The sequence below is a fragment of the Phoca vitulina genome, unplaced genomic scaffold (genome assembly GCF_004348235.1).
Source record: "Phoca vitulina isolate PV1807 unplaced genomic scaffold, GSC_HSeal_1.0 scaffold92, whole genome shotgun sequence".
Lineage (NCBI taxonomy): Eukaryota > Metazoa > Chordata > Mammalia > Carnivora > Phocidae > Phoca > Phoca vitulina.
In genome coordinates, this window is record NW_022589795.1 from 2,304,559 (window position 1) to 2,331,554 (window position 26,996).

Genomic DNA, 26,996 nt, shown 5'->3' on the forward strand with positions numbered 1-26,996 from the left:
ATATACCAGCGGTTCAGTTGAAGGCAGACCCTCACTCTTTCTTGGGTGACAGAGCTCTTGTCCAATCAAGACTTGATTCTAGTGGGGTCATTGCCTAGGGGAAGCCTCCCTCGATTCCTCAGGCTGGCACTCTGGAGTTGACACATGTGGGCACAGCACCGATCACACTGTTTAGTCATGGTCCATTCATGGACATGATTGTGTCCATGACTCCCTTGAGAGCAAGTCTCCTTTCTGTGGCCCCAGGGCCTAGCCAAGAGCCCAACACCTAGTAGGCATTGCTGACAGACGGACTGAATGGGAGCATGCACTGAGGATGGAAGATGCAAACATGGAGTCACAGTGGAACGAGAATAGTTTTGAGCAGAAAGGCAAGGTAATTTTCTCTGGATGACAAGAAGAGGAGTGCCAAGTCTTATTGGCACTGCAGGTCTTCCCCAAAAAAGCAGGTTCTCAGGAAGGAAATTCAAGAGATCTGCTCAGGGTAAAGGAAGACTGCCACATCCTTTTACTCTATACTTTCTAACCAAACTTAACCACCATCTTATCTTGCCCAGCTATCCTTTTTTTTTTTTTTTTTTAAAGATTTTTAAAATTTATTTATTTGACAGAGAGAGACACAGCGAGAGAGGGAACACAAGCAGGGGGAGTGGGAGAGGGAGAAGCAGGCTTCTGTTGAGCAGGGAGCCCGATATGGGGTTCGATCCCAGGACCCTGGGATCATGACCTGAGTGGAAGGCAGAGGCTTAACGACTGAGCCACCCAGGCGCCCCTCCTTTTTTTTTTTTTTTTTTTTAAAGATTTTGGGAGAGCAAGAGCCAGCAGAGGCAAAGGGAGAAGCAGGCTTCCCGTTGAGCAGGGAGCCCAACACGGGGCTCAATCCCAGGACCCCGGGATCATGACCTGAGCCGAAGGCGGCCACTTAACCGACTGGGCTACCCAGGCACCCCCTGCCCAACTATCCTGTGCCATCCCGGAGTCCGTTCAGCTCCTCCGTTCCCCTAATTCACCATCTCAGCACACAGCTCAAAATCCTATCCCTTACTAGATTAGTAACTGGATGTGGTAGGGAGGTGTCAAAGTAATTCAAAGCTTTGATGCCTGGCTGGCTGGTAGGACAGTGGTACCATCAGCTAAAATTGGAATTAGAAGGATCAGATTTGGGAAGCGAGAGAACTTTGGTATTCGAGAGTTCGGTTTCTCATGGGTGTTCCTTTGGAGCCAGAGCTGGGTTGATCTCCCTTCTGAGAAAGTAGGAAGAGGAGTGTTGATACATTGGTCCCACTTTCCCATCCCATCAACCTTGAGTCCTAGAATTCCTCAATGAATCCAAAGTTTTGTTAAAGCTTCATTAAGTTGCTAATCATTGAATTTCTGGAGCACCTGGGTGGCTCAGTCGGTTAAGCGTCTGCCTTCAGCTCAGGTCATGATCCCAGGGTCCTGGGATCAAGCCCTGAGTGTTGGGCTCCCTGCTCAGCAGGAAGCCTGCTTCTCCCTCTCCCTCTGCCACTCCCCCTGCTTGTGCTTGCTCTCTCCCTCCTTGTCAAATAAATAAAATCTTAAAAAAAAAAAAGAATTTAAAAAAATAATTATTGAATTTCTATATGGCACTGAGCTAGATGGAGGATATATAAAAATCCTTTATCATCTTTGATGCTTCCTTGCTAAATCCTTGTTTAGTCCTCAGTATTTTTTTTTGTTCATATTTAAATATATAGTCAAAATGTTTACTATGTGTTCAACTCTATGTAAAACACTCTAAAGGACTTAAAAAAAAAAAAAAAAGGAAATGTAAGAATCAGTTCTCGTCCTCTCTGAGCTTACAGTTTTACTGAGAAGGAGTAAATATAAAATGAATCACACCCAGATTCTGAAAAGCCAGTAAGCTTACATGGGATAGGGAATTAGATCCTAGTGAGCCCAGCCAGGAAAATGCTGCAATTCAGACATGAGCTGATAAAGGGGAGGTGAAGGTATTTCTGGCAAATAATGGAAATGGTTGACAAGGCCCGATTTAGTCATCAAGGGTGTAGGAGAGGGAGCATGTCCGTGTTGCCAGCACAGGTGGCTGAAGCAGGTAGTTGGAAGAACCCTTACTGGACTCAAAACACCTGCACATGCCCCCCTAACAGCGCTCTCTATAGGCCAGTCTGCCTCTTTCACTGCACCCTGCCTGCTCAGAAGGTCACTTTCATTTCCTAACATGCCTTCTTTCTGGGCAGGGATTTTGCTATTTTAGGAAAATAGGCAGATCTCAGCATCCAACCCAAGGTTCAAATTGAACAGCTTCTCTTTCGTCAAGGGGAGCTGTATGAGAGAACAGGAAAGAAAGAGACATTGTACTACTCCTTCCTGAAAGGCTGAGGGAGAGAGGAAACCTTATCACTGTAAATCTATGGTTAGCTTTTGATGCTAAACTTTCTCTGCTTTTTGTGATTTTTTTTTTTTTTTTTTTTGAAACAGAAGAGTAGATAGAGGCTTTTATCTGCTCTAACAATTAGAGCACATTTCCTTTTACCAGGTAGCTCTCACACACTGCAGTGTAGTATTAAAAGGTTAAGGAGAGTAACTGAAGACTGGTCGGGTATACAAAACTCCATCTGGAAGGCAAAGGCCAGGCAGATGACTTGTAATCCCATCACCCTGAAGTTCATCCCAAATCCTAAAAGTCGAAGCCAGAAATTCCAAACCCATTTAGTGAGCACCTACGTGCCATACATTCTACCACACAGATTATATATATATCTAAACTGAGGAAAAAAGTAGACACAGAAGAAAATTCTTGTGGGAGAGTGGAAAGGAGGTGCACATTCCAAGACACCCACCTAAGACCGAAAGAAAATTAACCACGACTATTTCCTTCTACAGCACAATTTCCCCCCTCTACTTGGGCAGCCTGTCTTGAGAAGCTCAATTCCAAACATCATAAGCAACACGTGCACAAGAATCTATCCCCTGATCACTTCACAAAATGTTATTTGTAGCCCGTAACTCCATCCCTTCCCAGCTTGAATGGATGGGGCAACAATCACAACAGACTGCCAAGTTTCCACAAATCATTGGTTTATTAGAAAGTTCCTTTCCCTAATTTTACAGCATATATATCTCTATCATATGTGATAAAGTTAAATACAATCTGTAATGCTTGTAAGTAAGGATAGGTTATTTTGTTTTTCCTTTTTTTTTTTTTTTTAAGTTTTAAAATCACTATTCTGAAAGTTAAAGAAAACTGCCCCCAGGAAGGTAGAGAGGCAGCCAGAGTATGGCTCAATCTACAAGCTAATGGGAAGCAGCACAAAAATGTTAATACTGTATTATTTAAATATTTACATGGGCTGAAAGCAAAGAAAAATGAGTCCCTTCACTTCAAACAGATGATTTCATTTTTCCAGTGCTAGCTATCAAAAGTGATGCTTCTGAATCAGATGAGGAGCACTGAACAGGCAGGAGGCTCAGTGAAGAGCCTTGTTAGCCCAGCACTCACTTCTCATAAACTCAAACCCCCTTTTCTTTTGGGAATCTAAGAAGAAAGGCAGAACATAGAGCCTTGGCCCAAGTAAGTAGGGTTTGCTTCTTCCTGTCCAGTGACCACCCAACCAATTCTAGCCACAGGAATAGGTAGGGAAATGCTAACTACACCAAAGATGAGACCTGCAATATAAATGGGTCAGTATGTTAATTCGGTCTGAGAGTCCTGGTGAAAGGCAAGAGGAGGAAGAGGAACTGAGGTGGTACTTCCTCTGGTAGGTGTCATGGGAGAAAAGGGGAAAAAAAAAAGTCTTCACTGCTTAAACTAAGCTGGGCAGAAGGCATGGAAACTGTGAAGCAAAAGAATCTGCAGTATCTATAAATGTGCTCACCTCCCCACATGAGAAGGAAGACACTGTCCCAACTCTATCATCCTCAAGTCTACTTCTACTTCAGTTTCTAGCCATCCCAAAAGGCACATTAAAAAAAAAAATTGTCAGAGGGGGCTAAGTACTAGGAAGGCAAATGGACTGCCTGGAACAAGGCACCCAGGAAACCCCCCGGAAAATCACTCTGAATCTCACTGCTTCCAGAGAATAAAGCTCTCGAATCTCTCCTTCCTCCTCTGTGGGCCCTCCTGTTTCTCTGTATAACAGATGATGGGAAATGTCGTAACTGAGGATCCCTCTGACACCCCCAGCTGACTGCTGCCCATTAGTTCAAAAATCCCAGTGCTGGGGGCACCACCTACTGCAAATGAACTAAACATTTTGTCCCAGCAAAAAAATGTTAAACAATGTTCCTTTTTTTTGTTTTAACATTTTTATAGTTCATAACTTCAAAAAATACATGAGCTTGATAAAATATACATGCTTAGTCATTTTTGCATCTAGCAGAAAACAGATACTTTATTTTTTGTTTTCATTTTATAACCTTTAAAGTTTCTTAATTCAACTAGGGCAAACATATTTACACAAAGCCACCAGAACAAGGATCACTTAAAGAGCTGGATGTAAAAAATATTATTGCAGTATACTACAAATATGGAACCTTTTTTTATATGAGCTACAAAAAGCAGCATTTACGTTTATAGAGTTCAGTGCAATTTTTTACATTTAAAAAAAATCCTATAAATTAAGAAGGAAACATCAACATGACAGAAGAAAATACACCCTTCAGACACATGAGCTCCTCTCTGGGGAAGCACACGGGCGACTTTAGGTTCCGCATAGCTTCTATTCATGATAAGATCTTCTTTTCTGGGATATGCAGATATCTCTTCTGGGATGAGGGACATGAGGACAACAGGGCCACGTGTGTGGCTCTGTGTGGGAAGTGGATTGAATACAGCCTGAGTAGCATCTGGATCCAGGTCAGACTCCCTTTCCACCTCACCCGGGATAGCAAGAAGGTCACCAAGGGATGGTCAAAGACACTGAGAGGGCAGGACCAGATGGACAAACCGCCGGCCAGAGAGGAAGAAAATGTTTTACAATTTACAGAAGGGAAGAGCAGAGGATAAAAAGGAGAGAGAGGGAGGAGAGGAGTATCCAAACTCGACAGTTTGGAGATGTTGCTGCAGAGGGGTGAGGAGCACTTACTGGTGTTCCCTAGCTTGGAAACACAGGAGAGGAAGGGACAAACAGAAAGGGGGAAGGGGGAAAAAAAATCCCTGATAGTAAAACCCAAAGCAAACCTCAAATCTAAAACCACCCCTGCAAGCCAAAACTTGGTTCTTTGGCTGTCAGACACTGCCCATCCCAGCTTGTACTTGCTGGTATTAATGGCTCAACACCCCCGAGGGAAGATATACAGGTCACCTTCCCTGGCCCTTCTTGGGCTCCCATCCCCCAAATCATGTGCCATGGCTAGGCGGGTGCTGCAGGTCCTGACCTGAGAAGATGGGGTGAAGTAGTGGGTGGAGGTGGAGGGCAGTGGCAGCTGCTGCAGCAGGCCGTGGAGCAAGCAGGGTAGGGTAGAGGGCAGCATGTGGGACAGGATGGAAGGTGAAGGGCCCAGGATGAATGGCTGAGGCAGGAATGATATGGATGGGATGGCTAGCGAGAAAGGTGGCAGGGTGGCCAGGGATGATTGAGTGAGTGAGGTGGGACAAGGAAATGGGGGTTAGGTGGGGCTGGGGAATATGATGTACTTGGGCGAGTGGCTGGGGATGAGGATGGGGGTGAATTCCAATGGCAGCGGCAGCTGCTGCCGCATGATGTTGCAGGATGGCGTGCTGAACAGTTGTGATCGAGGTGGCAGAGGCTGTGGCTGGCTGCTGAATGTGGATGGGCTGCAGGGCTGGAGCGGCTGGGGCCAGGGCGGCCGAGGCTGGAAAGGCCTTTACTTGCTTGGCCAGAAGCTGCTGCTGGATGTGTTGCTGTGCGGCCTGCTGGAGCTTGCTGTACTTCTCCATCTCCTCGGGGGTGAAGGTGATGGGCTGGCTCTCCAGGGGGGCCAGGGAAGCATCCTCAGCCCCATCAGTCGACTCAATGCTAGGATCCCCACTGGGAGGTGCGTAACTGGGGAAGTGCTCAAGGTCTGGCGCTATAGGCAGCAAGCTGGATTCCACAGGGCCTGGCTGACTGCCACTATCCAAGGACTCTAGGGTGTCCCCGTCGCTGGGGTCAGGGAGGTAGTTATGGGAGACGGCGGGGTCCCCAGGATAGCAGTCAGAGTGCACTGGGGTGCCTAGTGGAGCCACAGGGTGATCAGCAGTAGCTTCTTCAGACTTTGGCTCTTCTGGGGGTGGGTCTGATAAGGGGCCAGCTGTCTCCTCGGAAGGGAACTGATGTCCAAATGGGGCATCACTACTCCCCGGAGGCCCTTCTTCTGTCTCTGACTGTTCTTGCTCTTCCCCCCTTTCTAAGCCAGACTCTTCACATTTCTTGGTGTTGGGCTTTCGGGTAGCTGGGAGCTTCCCTATCAGTGGAAGGACAGGCTTATTGCCAAGAGATGGGGGGAGCTTGGGCCCAAAGTAACCTTGCGGGGGGTCCTTGAGCTTGAGCCCGGCTTTATTAGGGGTGGCCAGCACCTCCTCACTCACACTGGCTTTCCTCTCCACTTTCCTTGACTGGATCTTCTCCAGTAGCAGCTTGGCAGTGACGGAGTTCTTGTCTTCCGGGCTGCAGTCACCTTCCGACCCCCGTCCTGCGCCAGCACTGCTGTTCTGGGAGGGTGGGCCCGTCCCTTTACCATCGTCTCCTCTGCCGTCCTCCTTCTTGCCAGGACCTTCTCCCCGGCCTGCTCGGAAATAGTGGGGAGACTGGGAGCGGTAGATTTTGGAGCGGATGAAGTCTCGACGGCCGGAACGCCTCTCCTCGGGGCTTTCGTGACCCCATGAGCCCTTCCGGGAACCCGATCTCTGGGAAGGGCTCCTGGTGCTGCGGCTGCGGTCTCGGCTGTAGCTTCGGCTCCGCTGCCAGCTGTGCGCCGTGGTGCTGCGGCTTCTGCGCTGGCTCCGGCTGCGGCTGCAACTGCTGCTGCGGCTGCGGCCCCGCGACCGCGAGCGCCCCCTGCTGTGACTCCGAGAGCGGCTTCGGGACGGGCTGCAGCTGAGGCTATAGTCGTCGTCCGAAGACGAGTATTTGTGCCGTTTGGACCGGTGCTTGGAGCCGGCGTAGTCGGAGTCGTCAGAGTCATGGGAACGCTTGGAGTGCCTGCGGGACCGGTCACTGTAGTCACTGTAGCTGTCATCGGAGTAGCTGCGCTGTCGGCTGTAGCAGCTGCGGTCTGAAGAAGCGTCCGAGCTGCTGGAGTAAGAGCGCCGGGACGAACGGTGTGAGGAATGGCGCCGGCCCGAGCGGGAGCGGCTCCGGGAATGCTCGCTGCCCGAGTCTTCCTCCTCTTCCTCCTCCTCGCTGTACTGGGACGGAGACTTCTGGTGCAGCCGGTGCGACGAAGCATCATCACTGTCCTCCTCTCCGCTGCTGGGGCGACTCCGATGGCTGGCCCGGCTGCTCCGTTTGGCGCTGGCTCTTCGCTGGCAGGAGGAAGCTAGAGGCTCACCTCTGTGTTTCCTGCCACCATGATCCTGGGAGTCGCCCCCGCCCCCTCCTTCATCCTTCTTGCCACTGCCCCCTTCTTCAGCCGGGAGGGGCCTCCGCTGGGAAGCATCTTGAGCTCGCCGCCGCCGTCTGGGGGGTGCAGGGCTACCACTCCCAGGGGGCTCTGGTTTGGGTCCCCGTTCAGAATCTGCTGGAGCTGATGACTTATTCTTCTTTCGTTTTCGTTTCTTGCGCTTCTTGGACTTCTCCCCAGACTCTGTCTTAGAGCTTTTCTCCTCTGGGTCAGCCTTGTGTTTCCTTTTGTGTTTGCTTGATTTTTTGTGCTTCTTTTTCTTTTTGTGTCGGTGGGACTTCCCAGATCGTTCTTTCTTGCTGGGAAGGCTCCTCCCTGTGTCCTCCGTCTCTGACCCGTGGCTGCCCCCAGGTTCCGGCTTGTTCACGCTGCTGCAGGCCGACCCTGAAGCAGGTGCGTCCATTCTGCCTCCTGAGGCATGTTCTACATTCTCCCCCCCGTCCTTGCTTTTATTTGGCTCACCGGCATCAAGGCCTTGGAGATGGTCCTTTGAGGAGCCTCCTGTATCCTTTGGTTTTTCCGTCCCTTTAGTTCTGGCATCTTTGTTCCTTGAAAGTTTGAAGTCAAAGTATAAAGGGTTACAACTGTATGAAATGGAGGGTTCTGCCTTGGTAAAAATTAAGAGTTCTGATGGCCACTGGAGGGCAGTGCTTTCATCTTTGCTCAAAACCGGAAAGAAGGGACCAGTAGGATGTTTGGGTCCCTCCTGGCTTTCTTTCCCTGCTGGGGTGATCTGAGAGGTTTCTTTAGAAGGGTTAGACTCACACATTTGGTTCTCTGTGACCTTCTGACTTGGACTCTCTACATTCTGCTCACTTACATCCCCTCCTGAGGCCTTCTTTGTCTCAGCCTTGCTTCCAGGCTCTGAGGGCTCTGTGACACTGGTTTCCGTCTGCTGCTCGCAGACTTCATCAATGGTCTTCTCTGCTCCTTGGCTTGCTGCCACCTTGATGCAGCCTTTAGGCTTGGGAGAACTGCTTTTTTTGCTCTCTAGGGCATTCTTTGGGTGTATACTAGTATCACCTTCCATTTGTTCACTGGCTCTCATGAAGAGTAGGAAGGGGAAATTTGGTTTTACTTTGCAGTGTGCTGGGGGAATGTAGTGGTAATACTCTGGTTCTGCAGCTCCAGCTCCTTCTTCTCGCTTCATTCTTTTTAACTTAGATAATGTTGAGGCAAGGGACCCTCCATCCTGAGGGTCTTCATCTTCTTTTTTACCATCAAGATTACTGTTACCGTCAGAGTCTCCCATCTTCTGCAGTCCTTGGTCAGAACCCTTCTCATCAGCTTTCGTTCCATCTTCAGAGGTCCCTTCCTCTGCATGGTCCTTGAAAACTGATGCTATTGATTCGAGTTTGACAGGAGCCTTCTTGGCAAAGGAAAATGACACTCCCAATTTTTGCAGTGGAGTCCCTATATTATTCTTAATGCCAAAGCTGATGCCTTGGGAGGCTAAGCCAGGGGCCTGTGCCAGTCCAGGGGTACTAGTGATCTGTACTGCAGTGAAAGGGCCTCCTTTATCTGTGGAGAACTCAGATCCCGGGCCGCAGGAGGCAGCAGTGCTTGTGCCACTGCTTGCAGCTGATTCATCTTTATCATCATCTCCACCTTCTTCATCTATAGCCACCGTGGTTGGTCTGAACATGGGACCACTTCCAGGTGCACTACACAATGGTTTAGAAAAATGAAAAACAAAAAAAGTTTAGGGGTACATTTCATACTTCTTATAGAACACTTCTCTCTTATGTTCCATCATTCATTGTAGGTAGCCTCAAGGACACTACGTGGTGGTCGTTTCCTAGCCCTGTGCTAAAAAGAGAACTGGCTCTGTGAGTTTAGGCAAAGTCTCATTTTGTTCATCTACTAATTAGCCGTATTCCCAGCACCAGCCAGTTACTACCATTTCTTCCTAAGCATCTAAAATTTAAAAAGTGAAGCTATATCACACAGTTCAAATACTCTTTTGTCACCACCTAGTAAACGTGACCCATACTGTATTTTTTTTTTTAAGTTTATTTATTTAAGTAATCTCTATACCCAATGTAGGGCTTGAACTCACAACCATGAGGATCAAGCATCGCGTGCTCTTCCAACTGAGCCAGCCAGGCACCCCTGTTCTTCTTTCTTACTGAAACATCCTACCCATCAGAATGCCATCAAACATATGGTTGAACATCTATTCACAAAGGTCGTATTTCACTCAGCTAAAAAAAAAAAAACCCTCTAATTTCCTCCATATTTTCAAATTTGATTTTTTAAAATGTGGATATTTTCAGGGCACCTGGATGGCTCAGTCGTTAAGCGTCTGTCTTCGGCTCAGGTCATGATACCAGGGTCCCGGGATCGAGCCCCACATCGGGCTCCCTGCTCAGCAGAGAGCCTGCTTCTCCCTCTCCCACTCCCTCTGCTTGTGTTCCCTCTCTCACTTTCTCTGTCAAATAAATAAATAAAGTCTTTAAAAAAAAAAAAATGCGGATTATTTTCTGAGTTTAACATTGTCAGAAACCTCCACCATGCTACTCCATGGTAGTCTGTGGTTAGTATGTCTGTTTCAGAAACTAAGAGTCTGTGCCTATTTTTTGGGCACCACATCAAAGCGTTTGCTTTGGTTTTGTGGTAATTTCTGGGCCTTCTGTATAATGATCATGATGCTATCAAAAGCTTTCCCAGCTCTGAAAACAGGAGCACGGAGGAGCCCCAAAGCCAGTGTTTTAAACTCATTTCATGTCTGAAATTTTTTCAGTGTGTGGACTATCCACTTGAGGTATTTTTCAAGCCAAATTCAAGAAGTGAGGAGAATTAGATATCTGTTTGGATGAAGCCTTTTTATCTGATCCTTAGCTACTAGCTGTCCTAAACTCAGAGACTAAATATATGTGGATAATGTGGTATCCCTTGCTATCTAGACTCTTGCTAATGGAAGATAGGAACCCAAAAGATTTAGATAGCAAGAGACACTTACACTGTGTCACAAAACCTACCCCATGGCAAAAAGACCCTCAAATTGAAGAAAAACAGATCTTATTTTGTTCTTTTGCTTAGTCTTTGCCATGTTAATTGCTTTAATAACACTTACTATGGGGTCATGCATTAATTCTGGGACAATGAAATACCTGATGATGGGTCAAAACCTCTTCTTCTCCCAAGAGATTACTTGGTCATCTTTTAACTGCTTATTTATAAAACTGAGAACTACAAGTCACCTCTGAAGAAAAACATGTATTAAAGTATGTCCCAAATTAGAAAGTGACCTGGTATATACTTTTAGAATAGGTACCCTTGCAAAATGCCCAAGAGGAATGTGTGATAATATAAAAAGCTGCCAAAGAAGGAATCAGAACCAGTTTACAGGCAGCTTAACTCAACATTAGAGCTCATTGGTTAATTCTGTTTCAAAACTCATACTATGTGTTCTCTCCCTTCCTTCTTCCTCCAAAATGCTAGAGAAGTAAATAAGTAAAAAAAAGGATCCTGAGACAAAAATGAACTTAGTAAGTCCAGGCAGGAACTTGGAAACTGTGGCCCCAACTTGGCTGTGAACTTTTGAAAGCCACAATCATAGTTTCTCTTTCCACTGTAACCAGTTCCTTCCTTTGGTCCTGGCCAGCTATTAAAAACAAACATGGGGGCCTAAGTCTTTCTGATCGAGGCACATACCTCATGAATCCTCAGATGCTCAAAGACTGGGTCCCCAAAGTCCAGTTGCTTAGAAATTCAGCCCTAGGTGGGCTGAATTCCACCTAAGGCTAAATACCAGCCCCCAAATTGATAATCATCAAGAATCATGAAGGAAGATTAAAAAGAACACTCAAGAACGTAGGAACCTGCAGAGTAATAAATGGACAGAATTCCCTAGGTTTCAGTGATTAGTACAGGCTGTATAGTACTTAAAAGGAAGTTACAACACTTGAGTCTCTGCCCCAGTACTGTTTAGTTATAAAATAGAATACTGTAATATATGTGCTTTTCTATAAAACACAGGTTGGAGAATGGAAACAATAATATTTATATAATTTATTGATTTACTGAGCATCTTCTATGGCACTCTTTTATAAGGCACTTTTTTTTTTTTTTTTAAGATTTTACTTATTTATTTGACAGAGAGAGACACAGCGAGAGAGGGAACACAAGCAGGGGGAGTGGGAGAGGGAGAAGCAGGGTTCCCGCTGAGCAGGGAGCCCGATGTGGGGCTCGATCCCAGGACCCTGGGATCATGACCTGAGCTGAAGGCAGACGCTTAACGATTGAGCCACCGAGGCGCCCCTAAGGCACTTCTGATGTAAAGATAATCACTCCTCAAAACGACTGCAAGAAGTAAATTGTTATTATCATCTCCCATCTTACAGATAAGGACACTGAGGCATAGAGCTTAGATAGCTAAAATCACACAGATAGGATATGAACTCAGAAGTGTATATTCATCAAATCAGTATATTATACTGTAATAAGAGATAGGCTTTCAGTTTGAAAGATTTACTAATAAGGATTATAATTCTTAAATTTAAGGATTAAAACTATCTGTAGAACCCTCTGAGAGAAAATATCCTCACCATTCAGCTTGTTTCCTTTGCTCTGCCAATTCATGGAGCCGCCGAAGGGCTTTTTCCTGTTTCTTCTCATCTTTGCGGGATCTTGAAGACACATTTCGAGCAAACTCTCTCTGTTTAAGATCTTTCAATCTCTGGGGTAACAAAAAAAAAGGGAATAGAGGGTGGGTGATTTGGAATAACTTGGGGGTCCTGAAAACAAGGCCTTTAGAATATTTACTTCAATCAGTGGTTACACTGCTAGCATAGAACACACTGTTATATTCTTACAGTAACTGAAAACACAATGGCTGATTACTTTGGATAAAACACTTGGAGTACCTGCACTTCTAATTAGGACAGCATACCATTTGCTTTATGGGGCAAAATTAAATGATTTCAGAAGCAACAAGCAAATCTTAGAACACTAGGAGGAAAGAAAAGGGACTATTTAATCACCTGCTCCTCCAGGATGCAAAACTAGACAAACAGAACATGAGATAAACTGTCATAACACAAGCCAAAGAGAACAGAAAGGGGTTAGGCTAGTACAAAAAATTACCCAGGTGTAAGATCTTAAAAAGCAATGTACAGCTTACATGGGAGGTTATTTGAATCAAAATAACAAATAGAAAACTTTTATTTCACCATAAAAAGGTGCTATGATTTCTTTTCAGCATGAACAGTTTTCCTGTGACTATCAAACAAACCGTCTTCCAATGCTCGCATGTTCAGAGCTCACCAGTCTGACCACTTGCAGCTGGTCAGTCTGCTGAAATGAGAGAGTAATATGTATAGCTCTTTCATTCCTTCATGGCCCTCAGAGGAACATCCAGGGGATGAGGAGGGAGAATAGAGGTAAGTCAAAGAATTTATTACTTAAAATCCTGATAAAAGAATGGGTTTTTCATTCTCAGAAACTACTATATAATTTTCCTTAAAACAAAACAAAACAACAACCAAAAAAGAACAGTGCTATGACACACTGGTGACAAAGTCCAGACATATCTGCAATGAAGACAGAACTAAAATTATTTCCAACACACTAGATAATATAGAAAACAAACCAAAACAAAACACATACATTAGCCTACGCTTTTATAATAGCATTAGGAAAAGGAATTTGACCCAATATAAAGTGGACATTGCTTTGTGGAAAGGCATGATGTTCAACAGACAGAGGAATTTTCTTATCTAATATTTATGAAATGTGTTTTGAATACTTTTGAATTGGGAGGGGGAAAAGGGTGAAAAGACACACACAAAAAAAGATATACAGCTAAAGACACTAGTAGAAAAACTCACTCTTGTGATCTGGGCTCCCAAATTAGAAGGATTTGCTTTCAATACATCAGCTGAAAATGTCACATCACAAAGAAAAAAAAAAGTAAAAATAAAACAAGAGTGGAAGAGAAAAAAAAAATAAAGCAAGCATTACTACACAGGCTCTCTTAGTGAATCTGCAAACTATTATACTGAACAATCAGGGACAAAGCCATCAACTCTGAAAGGGTCGGGGAGAAGGGAAGCAGCTGTACAACACATATATGTGTACATACACATAGACTGACACAGTAATAATCTCTCCTAGATAAATAGACCTATCTGCATTCAGGAAGGACAGTTAATAGAACTTTAGGAAAGACCACTGCTACCTAAAAACAGTCTATCTTATTTTCATTTACCTTTATTTTAGGAATGTTCAAGTAACCAACAGCCGGCAAAATATTTTACTAAAGCCAACTATCCACAATTTTGGACTTTTTAAAAACCACTTCAAGATGGTGAATCAACTATTTTGAATAAATATGAATTCCAATTTCCTCCTTTCAAGGAGAATGAGGCAGAAAGAGCCTGTCAGGACTATTATATGATTATTTCAGGCTACAAACCTAGATTTTTTCTATGCCAAACATTTACCAAGTTTTCTGGCCAAAATTTAAATAGAACATGTTTGTCTCATATCTGCCATCTTCTCTCTAGCCACCCCATAGGCCTGCAAAATCTCCCTGAGCCTCATCATTTCTTTCCTTCTTACAAATATTTCATTACTTTTAGGAGTTATTTCACAAACTAAAGGACACTGTTTATTATTATTATTATTATTATTATTTTTTGGAGGGCAGCAAAGCAAGGTTTATTGAGCAACAGAAAAGTCATAGTACAAAGCTCTTGAGGAGGGAGAGGACCCGAAAGGGTTACCCTTAAAGGACACTGTTTAAAAGAATGAGCATTTTATCAAAGCCTGGAGTTTCCAGGCTAAGTCAGACACAGGTTCGACTTTCCAATCATTCAGCAACCACTTGGTGCAACTTTGAAGTAGAAGGGATAAAACTATGTCCACATCATCCTGAAGATGCCCTATCTCAAATTCCTACCACAACATAACTGGAGATAGGGAGGGAATAAAATGGGATGATATCAGTAAAACAAATCCAAGTTGCAGCCCCATTCTAGGCAAAGCTATACACCTATATGGGGTGTAGCAAACATTCTTAAATCACCTTTACAAACTTTATTTTTTATTATTATTATTTTTTAAAGATTTTATTTATTTATTCGACAGATAGAGAGCGCAAGTAGGCAGAGTGGCAGGCAGAAGGAGAGGGAGAAGCGGGCTCTCCACTGAGCAGGGAGCTGGACCTGGGGCTCGATCCCAGGACCCCAGGATCATGACCTGAGCCGAAGGCAGCCGCTTAACCGACTGAGCCACCCAGGCGCCCCTATTATTATTTTTTAAAAGATTATATTTTTAAGTAATCTAAACACCCAATGTGGGATTCAAATTCACAACCCCGAGATCGAGTCACATGCTCTACCAGCCAGGTGCCCCACCTTTACACACTTTAAAGTCTGGGGTCTCAATGTAAAACTGGGAACCCCAGAATCTAACCCAAACCTTAGAGATAGGGCCTGGTAACTCTCCCAAACTCATAATGTATGTTTGAGGTCTTTCTCCCAGATGAGGGCATTTAGATGATAAAAATGGATTCCTAATTCCAAGTCTTTCCTTTCTACCCAAGGTCAAACTAAATTCCCCTCACAAAGTCTCTACTCATACCTCATAAATTTTTCTTCTTTCTGAACTGTCTTATCTTAATACTTTGTCAAGCACTCATCTAGCAACCACCATACTTTGCACTGACTATACTTATTCCTGCCCTTCAGAAAGGCAGTCTGTGTGTAGTTTCAGAGTCAGAAAGACTTGTGTTCAAATTCATTAATCACCAGCCAAGTGATTTCATCTCTCTAAGCTCCAGTTCTCCCATTAGAAAAATAGAGCCATTCTGGCAATAGATTTATGAGTGTAAGTGTCAAAATAAATATAAAGCACTTTGTATGTCAAAACTGTTCAATATTGTCTTTCCCTTTTAATTTGGGGCACAGACTATAGCTGATCTCTTTAAATTTTATTTTTATTTATTTTTAAAGTAATCTCTACATCCTATGTGGGGCTCGAACTCATAACCCTGAGATCAAGAGTCCCATGCTCTACCAACAGAGCTGAGCCCCCACTTTTTTTTTTTTTTTAAAGATTTATTTTTTGGCAGGGAGACACCGAGAGAGGGAACACAAGCAGGGTGAGTGGGAGAAGCCCCAGAGCCCCCACTTTTTTTAATTTAAAAAAAAAATTTTTTTTTTTAAGATTTTATTTATTCATTTGAGACACAGAGATAGATAGAGAGAGAGAGAGAGAGAGAAAGCATGAGTAGGGAGAGAGGCAGAGGGAGAGGGAGAAACAGGCTCCTTGCTGAGCCAGGAGCCTTATGTGGGGCTCGATCCCAGGACCCTGGGATCATGACCTGAGCCGAAGGCAGACGCTTAACCATCTGAGCCACGAGGTGCCCCTAAATTAAAAATTTTTTTTTAAAGATTTTATTTATTTGACAGACACAGTGAGAGAGGGAACACAAGCAGGGGGAGTGGGAGAGGGAGAAGCAGGCTTCCTGCCAAGCAGGGAGCCTGATGCGGGGCTCGATCCCAGGACCCTGGGATCATGACCTGAGCCGAAGGCAGACGCTTAATGACTGAGCCACCCAGGCGCCCCTAAATTTAAATTTTTTAAGTAATCTCTACACTCAACATGAGGCTCAGATAGCTGACATTTGTAATCAACCCTAACGTGCATGGAACAGTAGTAAGTCTACAGAAAGTGGTAAATGCCTGGTGAATAATTTGGCTTAAACACTGGATCCTTGGGCGCCTGGGTGGCTCAGTTGGTTAAGCGACTGCCTTCGGCTCAGGTCATGATCCTGGAGTCCCGGGATCAAGTCCCACACCGGGCTCCCTGCTCAGCGGGGGTCTGCTTCTCCCTCTGACCCTCTTCCCTCTTGTGCTGTCTCTCATTCTCTCTCTCAAATAAATAAATAAAATCTTAAAAAAACAAAACAAAACAAAACAAAAAAAACACTGGATCCTTGATTTTCCCCCAAATAACTTTTTTTTACCATTTGTAGAAAATTTGATATGAAATATTTTCTTTTTTTTGAGAGAGGGAGAGAGAATCTTAAGTAGGCACCACACCCATTGCAGAGCCTGAGGCAGGGTTTGATCTCAAAACCCTGATTTCATGACCTGAGCTGAAATCAAGAGTCGAATGCTTAACCAACTGAATCACCCAGGCGCCCCTGATATGAAATATTTTCATAACTCTACTAGGGACATTGTCAAGTTAATATAATATACATGGTCTTCGTAGCTATTAATCTCATCCAGTAAAGAAGTCTCATTCTTCTTTTTTTAAAAAAATATTTTATTTATTTGAGATAGAGCGAGAGAGAGAGAGAGAGAGCACGAGCAGGGGAAGCGGCAGGCACAGGGAGAAGCAGACTCTCCACTGAGCAGGGAGCCCGACACGGGGCTTGATCCCAGCACTCCAGGATCATGACCTGAGCTGAAGGCAGATGCTTAAATGACTGAGCCACTCAGGCGCCCCAAGAAGTCTCATTCTTTTTTTTTTTTTTTTTTTTAAGATTTTTATTTATTTGACAGAGAGAGATAGCGAGAGCAGGAACACAAGCAGGGGGAGTGGGAGAGGGAGAAGGAGGCTTCCCACCGAGCAGGGAGCCTGATGTAGGGCTCAATCTCAGGACCCTGGGATCATGACCTGAGCCGAAGGCAGACGCCTAACAACTGAGCCACCCAGGCACCCCAAGAAGTCTCATTCTTTAGAGAATCAAATAGCCTAAAATGTTAATTAAGCCCCTTACTTCTGGACAAAATTAGGCCAGGGGCGCCTAGCTGGTTCAGTCGGTAGAACATGCCCCTCTTGATCTTGCGGTCATGAGTTCGAGCCCCATGATGGGTGTAGAGATTACTTTATTACTATTTTATTAGAGAGAGAAATAGAGAGGGGGAGAGGGAGAGAGAATCTTAAGCAGGCTAGTACGCTGTGCGTGGAGCCTGACATGGGGCTCAATTTCACAACCCTGAGATCAAGACCTGAGCCAAAATCAAGAGTCAGACTGCTTAGCTGAGTCACCCAGGCACCCCTAGAGATTACGTAAAAAATAAATAAATAAATAAATAAATAGGCCAAATAGAAAAAAAAAAAAAAAAAAGATATGAATCAGAAAGTTCGCAATTCCTATATAAAAAGTAATTTTTGTAAGGGTAAAAGTCCCTAATTCAGAAACAGGTTTTCCAAAGTTGGCTATTTTATTCCAAAAGCCTGGCTCATTTGCAACTGAATATTCATATGAAATTCTGTGTCCTATACTTTTACTTTCCTCTTAAATTCTAAAGAGGAACACAACTTCAGATAACTTCTTCAAGGTGAGAACAGAGAATAGAGAATACCTGCCTGTCGGAGACAGGGCTTATGTAAGGAGACCAAATATTATCGATGTGTCATTAACCCAGAAAGTTTTGAAAGGCTGCGCAAATTTCATTTCATACATAAAAATTCAAGTTAGAATCCAAACTGGGACACAGACTGATCTGAGTGGATATAATTAATCATTTAAGGTAAACTCCAAAGCAACTATGACCTTATCTCCAAAAATTATAAAGTATGCTTTCTGAAGTATTGTTAATAACTTTGCTTCTTCACTGAACTATTAACGCTTATTAATAAATATTTAAGCCATGTAACACATTTTTAGCTGGACAATATTTCGTTCAAGGAAAAGGGAGACTGAACACCATTCAAAATGAAAGGGTTTGAAGATTCTGGTCTGAAAAACCAATAGCATGTTCCCAAGAAAGTATACATTTATAGCACAAAACAAAATGGCCATTTCTCACTGATTCTCAATCACATGGCAGCTGGGGTTTCCATTAAATTTCCCAAAAGACCAATACAGGGGGAGACAGACCTTAACAAAAATCCAGCACTTGAAATACCCAACTACGTAACTATGGCTCTTTGGACTAAAGACCACTTCAATGTAAATGACATTCCAGTTCTTAAAACACAGCCTACATAGCACTGTGTGGGCAGCAAAATGTCTACTCCAGGCACAAACTCCTGCTCCATGTCCAACTCTGAAAAAATTAAACCAGAGAAATGAGAATCTGGTAAATCTTAACAGGTTTTTAATGTGGGTGACAAATCTGCCCACATTATCAACAATGTGGAGTATGAATAGCACGGAATGGCACTGTGTTTGACCTGGGAATGAATGAGACAAAGATACATCTGCACATAATTTTCCCTAACAACAAAATATGGGTCTGGATTAATAAAATATTTTTTGCATCTTTTGTAACAAAAATTGATGCTGTAAGTTTTTTTTATATTTGATCGAGTATAATCTACTAGGAATACATCTACTATCTTTCTCAAATATATATATGTATATATTTTAAAGATTTTATTTGACAGAGAGAGATAGCGAGAGCAGGAACACAAGCAGGGGAGTGGGAGAGGGAGAAGCAGGCTTCCCACGAGCAGGGAGCCTGATGTGGGGCTCGATCCCAGGACCCTGAGATCATGACCTGAGCCGAAGGCAGACGCTTAACAACTGAGCCACCCAGGCGCCCCCTTCTCAAGTATTTTAAACCTATTATCACAATTAAAAAAAAAATAGGCTATTATTTCCAGATGAAGGGAATTTCAGACATCAGAAAAGAGAGAGTATTTCCTATTGCCACTAAAAATCCCATGTTCTAATATTTACTCAACTCTAAAGAGAAAGTCTGATTTTGTCTCTTCAGGATCAAAAGATTATCCATGGTTTCTTCCTCTCACCAAACAACCCCACTCTCCCAGAACAGGGATCAAAGCTTAGTCTTCCTTTGTACTAACCCTGCAATGCACATACTATTGTCTATGGCACAAAAGAAATGCTCAATAAACATTTATCAAACTGGTTTCAGTTTTAAAATGAGTTGTTGGGAAAGGGAATACAAATACTTTATGTATTATTTATTGGTTATGACAGGAAACAGCAAAGAAACTGTTTGCACCTCGATCTCTTTCTGGCTAAGTATAATCCAGTCTTTTTTTTTTTTTTTTTTTTTAAACGTAATCTCTACACCCAACATGGTGCTCAAACTCACAATCCTGAGATCAAGAGTCGCACGCTCCATCCACTGAGCCCAACTGGGCTTTTTCAGAACCTCAACCACTCCCTTTCCCCTATGTCATCAATCCTGCATACCCCAAATCCATAACCTCTTCTCCCCAGTTTCCTTCCTCTTTCTCATGACACAACATTAATCTCTTACCCCTTCCCAAAGTGGAGTAATCATGCTAGCTATTACTTGGCCAGGTTACCCGAATGCAAGTCTCAGTATTTGATACTTCTGAATGAGACCATCCAGAACAGCACCATGTGTAAGGAAAGAAAAAGACCAGGAAAGAACATAGAAAGCCTCAGTACTGAACTACTCAGGGAAGGAAGATTGTAGTTGAATGTTAAGGAAATCCAAGTTAGTGGACATTAGATGTAAATTCTTTCTTGTAGCACATGTTTATCAGTAAGCGATGACAATAAATGTTATTAAGTAACAGAGAAAAACAAATGTTTGGTAATAGAGAAAACTAGTTTAACTATTAATGCTGATTATAGATACTGAAAACATCAGAGGGAAATAGAGGGGCATACATTCTTTTTTGCTGGCTAAGAGTAGTCCTGATTAGTCATTTATGACAATACTTACCATTTATGCCCAATTATTTTGCAACACAATGACTATTAATAACATTTGATGAATAAATAACATTAATATGTCATAAAACTATTGTTAAATATTCGCTTTGATATGTTCAGGAATTCAGCAAAAAGCCTTAAAACATGGTGTATTTTTACAGAACCAGGTGTGCCTGCTTTAACATGTTTTTTTCACACACACATATGTATATGTACATATAGTCACCATCATCACCACCAAAATTTAAGCTGGATAATGAGGTTTTAAAAATAATTTTATTAAGATACAATTCACATGGCATAAAATTCACTCATTTAAATTGTAAAATTTAGTGGGTTTCTCAGAGTTGTGCAACCATCAACACTAATTTTAGAACATTTCCATTACTCCCAAAAGAAGCTCCATGCTCATTAGCAGTCACTCCCCATTACCCCTTTCCACCTGGTCCCTGGAAACCTAATATATGTTCTCTACAGATATGCTTATTCTAAACTCTTTATATAAAATCATACAATATGGGTGGGTTTGTGACTGGTTTTTTTCACTTAGCATAATATTTTCGAGGTTCGTGCATGCTGTTATTTATCAGTAAGCCGTTCCTTTTTATTGCTGAATAATATTCTATTGTACAGATGTGCCACATTTGGTTTATCCATTCATCAGCTGATGGATATATGGGCTGTTTCCACTTTCTGGATACTATGAACAATCTTATACACATTTTTTTTTAAAGATTTTTTATTTATTTTTTTTAATTTTTATTTATTTGACAGAGAGAGAGACAGCGAGAGAGGGAACACAAGCAGGGGGAGTGGGAGAGGGAGAAGCAGGCTTCCCGCGGAGCAGGGAGCCCGATGCGGGGCTCGATCCCAGGACCCTGCAACCATGACCCGAGCCGAAGGCAGACGCTTAACGACTGAGCCACCCAGGCGCCCCAAGATTTTTTATTTTCTGAGAGAGAGAGAGACAGGGAGAGAGGGAACACAAGCAGGGGGAGTGGGAACACAAGCAGGGGGAGTGGGAGAGGGAGAAGTAGGCTCCCTGCTGAGCAAGGAGCCCGATGCGGGGCTCAATACCAGGACCCTGGGATCATGACCTGAGCCGAAGGTGCCCCTCTTATACACATTTTTGTGTAGACATATATTTTCATTCCTCTTGGGTATTTACTGGTCACATGGTAACTATATTTAACATTTTGATGAACTGCCAAACTGTCTCCCAGAGGGGCTACGCCATTTTACAACTCCACTAGCAATGTAGGAGTGTTCCAGTTTTTTCATATCCTCTCCAACATATGTTGGAGACAACATATGTGTCTTTTTAATTTTGGCCATCCTCATAGGTGTGCAATGGTATGCCACTGTGGTTTGGTGGATAATGAGTTTTAAATATTACTATATATGGGGTGCCTGGCTGGCTCAGTAGGTTGGACGTCCGACTCTTGATTTTGGCTCAGGTCGTGATCTCAGGGTTGTGGGATCGAGCTCTGTGTCAGGCTCTGCTCTCAGTGGGGAGTCTGCTTGAGGTTCTCTCTCTCTTGCTCTCCCTCTGCCCACACCCCCTACCCCTGTGCGCATGTTCTCTCTCTCAAATACATAAATAAATCTTTAAAAAATATATATGTATTATTAGGATGTATATTATATATATCTATATTATATCTATATATATATAATGACATAGCCCTCCAGATCATATCTGGAGGCAAAGGTTTGCTCTCATTGTAAAAAAAAATTTTTTTTTTTAAAGATTTTATTTATTTGACAGAGAGAAGAGCACAAGTAGGCAGAGAGACAGGCAGAGGGAGAGGGAGAAGCAGACTTCCCGCTGAGCAGGGAGCCTGATGCGGGGCTCGATCCCAGGACCCTGGGATCATGACCTGAGCCGAAGGCAGCCGCCCAACCAAATGAGCCGCCCAGGCGCCCCTCATTGTAAAATTTAAAGGAGCGTAATTCCTAAGAACTGCTTAGGTATAGCAAATGGAACAGCAGCATCTCAGTTCAGAGCTCTCTTTTCAGGACTGCCACTCACAGACTTATCATTGTTTCTTAGGTCGCTTTACCTTTTCAGACTACAATAGAACATACAGCCCTCATGCAAGAATCTCCACCACAGTGCGTCACTCTGATAAATATAAACGTACAGGGACAGAAAACAGGCTGAAAACTACAGAACATAAATAGGGTAGGATCATTTTTACTCATATTTGGAATGTGTGCCAAGATAATTAACAGAGTCAGAAATTCCTAGTAAGAAAATATAGGGTTTACCAGCAAACTAAGTTCCTAAAGGGTCTGTTTAGGGTTACCCCTGCCTGCTCACAAAAGCAGCTTCCCTAAACAGAAACAGAGTTTTCCAAGGTTATCTAGATTGTGATAGCTGGATGTAAGACTACTCCCAACAAAAGCAGTGGTAGTGAGTAAGATTCAACAAGTGAAAAGGGAAAAAACATGCTCAATTTTTGGAGCACTAGCCAAATGCTGTCAATTCTCTTGTATTAAGCAGAACAGTTCCAAAGAAAAATAACATACACAGGTACATCTCCCCGCTACAGGTTATTGAAATAAAACTATAATATGCTCAAATTCTTAGATGCATTCCCCTTTTCACACTTCCTTTGCTTCTCTAAGCATAATCTCTTCAGAAGTGACTTATGCTATTTAAGTCAACATTTATGAAGCTTTGGGATTCATAAATACTTTATGGTTTTCCTAATCTATTTCACAACTTTACAATCAATTTATGGTTTTCTAAGGATAAACATTTCATAAACACATGAAATATAGATATGTGTAGAATATCTTCACTGGCATCTAATTTGGTGGTTTCACTTCTTTTCTTAAATTATTATTATTTTTAAAGTAAGCTCGATGCCCAATGTGAGGCTCTAACTCACAATCCCAAGATAAAGAGTCATATGCTCCAACTGATCTAGCCAGGTGCCCCTGTGGTTTCACTTCTTTTGGGAAGAGTTCATTTTCTTTTTTATTTTAGCCCTAGAACTATTTCTCAATTTTATTTAATTTTTTATTGCCTTTTAAAAATTTACTCTCGTGTTTCCCTTGCACTGAATATCAAAGTAGCACCAAAAAGGGGAACTCAGTCTGAATTTCCTCAAATCTCTAATGGCTTGCCAAAGGTCCAACTGGTTTTGATGTGCTTATTGTCCTAATGCCCATGTACCAAGCATACGGAGGATCAAATACAGTAAAAGATCTTGAGAGGCAAAATGCAACCAGGAAACAGTGAAACTTTAATGAAGTTTCCAAACTTGAATGAAGGCCATGTGAAGTCCAAAAATGATCGTTCCTTCTATCACCAAGGAATTTCTCAGAAAATACTTCAATTAAGAACCTATTTCATTTTTGAGTAATGAGGAAAACTCTAAAATTTCTGTTCCTTGGTAATATGTATTACCGGATATTGTAACAGTCAAAAAGCAATTGTAGCAGTTTAGACAAAGTTAACTAAATTAGTAGTAGATTCCATTCTGTAGAGCAGTCACTGATGGCTACTATAGGCTTCCTCTGTTTTAGTTCAGCTATTTAAAGCTCATAAAACCACTACTTTTACAGTTGAAACAGACATAGTACTAAATGAGATTTCAGCCTTTTTCAAAAAATGTAAAATGAGTTTCATATTGAACCGATTTTATTTTTTTAAGATTATTTATTTATTTATTTGACAGAGAGACACAGCGAGAGAGGGAACACAAGCAGGAGGAGTGAGAGAGGGAGAAGCAGGCTTCCCGCTGAGCAGGGAGCCTGACGCTGGGCTCGATCCCGGGACCCTGAGATCAAAACCCGAGCCAAAGGCAGAGGCTTAACGACTGAGTCACCCAGGCACCCCAATACTGAACTGCTTTTAGCAGAAAGCAGAAGCAGGCTGAAAGTGTTCTTTCCTCTGACCAAGACACTGATTTTTTCTACAAGTAAAAAGAATTTCTCAAAGCTGCTTTACAGTACCAGATTTTGATAACTGGATCAGACTACCGCAGATAGTTCTGAAATTGCAAAGAAGTTGGACCCAACACTTAAAAGAGGAATAAGGAGGCAGCTTTTCAATGTGCTACTTCCCCAGTGTCAATTAGAAGCCTGTGGGTGGAAGCCTGTGTGGAGAGAAAAGGAAGGTACAGGCCTGGGTCACAAACTGAAATGTCTAGAGGGATCTGACAGTTAATAATAATGAGTCATACAAGTTGATGTAAGAGAAAAGATAAAGTGGAAACCACAGCTAATTGAAGAGTTAGTTAGCACGTGCCTTTCTGAAGAGATAGCAACTATTGAGCTTTAGCCAACTGTTACATTAAAATGTAGGCCCAATGTTCTTAGGTATTTCATTTTTTCAAGATAAGTTTGAATTATATAAAATCTCATTTTTAAAAACTGGAAACCAACCAAAATTAAAGGGAAAAAATCTAATACTATGAAGGCCAGACAAAATACATCTGTGGGATAATTTGGGATCTCTGGTTTAGGTACTGGAGGCTGGTGAGGAGGACCCTTAGTGGCACAAATAAAAAGAGAGTAAGACTGGGAGAATCCTGACTAGGTAACAAGGCACCAAAGGAAGCAAAACAACAATAACAACAAAAAACAGTATTAAAAATAAGGCACTATTATTGTGTTGCTACAAATGTACCTCTGAGAAAGAGAATGCTCTTTGCAGTTTGAAATTTAGGTCCTATGAAAAGCTCAAGAAAATGGTTTCCATGATCCTATCCACTAGTAGACATGTTTTTAGATATGCAAAATAATCAAAGAGGTGAGGAGGTAGAGATGGAAAAATGTTTAGTTTCAAAGTAACTAAGCCAAGAGGGACAGAAGATGGATACTAATATTATTAAGCACTGAGGCATATCAGGACTAAGTTATATAAAAAGGAATCACAGATTGGGCTATCTCTTGAGGAATGGAGAGGTCTTTCCTTCAAAATGTATTGAAATTATCACCTTAAAATGAGGTTTAAACTGCTAAGAGCAAAAATGTCTCATGAGCTTTTTCATCTTTGCAGATCAGACTGGGTCTTAATATTTGCGAGTCAATGACTTTTTTCACAAAAATCTTAGAAAATTTGAGAAAAACTACTGAGTAGTGAGATGCATATGATAACAACCCCCCCCCCCCGCCCAATCACCACAAATGAGGGTGACCATGTAGCCTTTTCTTGAAAGATTATTTGTGCTTAATAAAGATAAGGGTGTGTTCAGGATCCTGTCTATACTAATAGTTTACCACTAACATGATAGATTATTTCTCTGGAAATTTTTAATGGTGAAAATTTGATGGAAGATACAAACTAGGGATTACTAATACAGGGTTGAATGTACTTACCTATTATCTCAGATTCATAATAATCCTGTGTGCCTTCCTGGAAGACAAGACAGGGTGTCTTTATGATTTTAGAGCATGAATTTGGAAAATGGTAGGTCCATTTGTATGGTAAGTTCATGTCCATCAAAGAGGAATGAAAAATAGGACCTACCCCCTCTTAGGGATTATTTAGCTGTGTTGTACCAAGGGCAATTAAAGGCTCCTTAGAAGTTCTAAGTACAGGGAAGAGTAGAACTATAAAAAATTTAGTACTGTGCATTTTCTTGTTTATATATTTTTAGCATTGTTTCAAGATTCTACTATTTGCACTAAGAGAGCAGTATAAAGAAAGATGAAAAAGCTTACATTTCAACCGAATAAAGAACACTCGGCACCAAAAGCAAACAGAACAACAAACTCATACTACCACTGTTCTTTTTTTAATACCTAAGATGGGCTTTTGATCATGGTGAAGAAATAAGCTCACATACATCCATTAATCATACCAGCTAAAGATTTCTTCCTAAACGAAAGATCACAGACATATTTCTCTATTAATGGAAAGGTAGTCCATGAGTTCCCTATAAGAAATCCTTACTTTTGTATTTTCATTTTGATGATAATGGAAAAAACAACCAAACAAAAAAACCAGAGTAATAAATGAGTATTTGGGATCAGCTAGATGAGTATTTTATAAATGTTTAGAACATAACTGGGGACTTAAAATGATAGTGATTTGTTTGTGCCAAGCAAAGGCCAAATGATATCACAATACCATATATATTTGAAAGTTTTTCAGTAATCCTAACAGAACAGGGTTTCTCAACCTCAGCACTACTGATATTTTGGGCAAGGTAATTCTTTGTTGCAAGGAATTTCCCAGTGCATTGTAGGATGTTTAGACACCCCCCTGACCTCTACCCACTCTATGCCAGCAGCACCACCCTCCTAATGGTGGTACTCAAAAATGTCTCCAGGCAGCGTTAAGTGTTCCCTGGAGGACAAAATCTCCCCACGTGGAAAATCACTGCAATAGAGAAAAGTGGAGAGAGAACAGGGTCATCTCAAAGTGCACAGGAGAATAAACATGTCACATTCAAATGAACCACAGCTGCAACAATTACTTACTACTCTCAAGTTGAAAGCAACATCACTAAAACATTACCGTCCATCACACTGTCAATGTGAATTTCACTAGTTCTGCATTTCTGCTCAGATTTAACCTGTAAATCTGTTGCTCTGATAGAATTTTTTCCCTTTAAAGGGCAATATAAACATTGTTCAAGTCTGCATTTAAATTTTCCTGATTTATTTCTTCCTAATAGAAACTTTACTCAAGAGACTTCTCATTAACTAAAAATGTAACCTTTTTAAATGTCCTTCTAGTGCCTAAAGTTTCTTCTGGAGTCTTCTAATTTGTTACAATTTTTTTTTTTTTTTTTAAGTAAGCTCTACGCCCAATGTGGGGCTAGAACTCACCACTGTGAGATCAAGAGTCACATACTTGACCAAC

General features: G+C 42.3%; 1 protein-coding gene across 6 annotated transcripts in view; it reads right to left on the bottom strand.

Moving 5' to 3' along the window:
* Positions 1 to 3,177: 3,177 nt before the first annotated feature.
* GPATCH8 (G-patch domain containing 8) overlaps positions 3,178 to 26,996 on the bottom strand; it is a 116,686-nt gene continuing 92,867 nt past the window's right edge. For 5 of the 6 annotated variants that reach the window (XM_032396659.1, XM_032396662.1, XM_032396664.1 and 2 more), the window contains 4 exons: positions 25,505 to 25,541; positions 13,380 to 13,429; positions 12,099 to 12,229; positions 3,178 to 9,212 (listed from right to left, as the gene is read on the bottom strand). In XM_032396659.1, coding sequence (XP_032252550.1) covers positions 5,324 to 9,212; positions 12,099 to 12,229; positions 13,380 to 13,429; positions 25,505 to 25,541 — 4,107 coding nt within the window. In that variant the 3' untranslated portion in view covers positions 3,178 to 5,323. The remainder of the gene's footprint in view (positions 9,213 to 12,098; positions 12,230 to 13,379; positions 13,430 to 25,504; positions 25,542 to 26,996) is intronic. The other variant, XM_032396660.1, reaches the window with a different exon arrangement.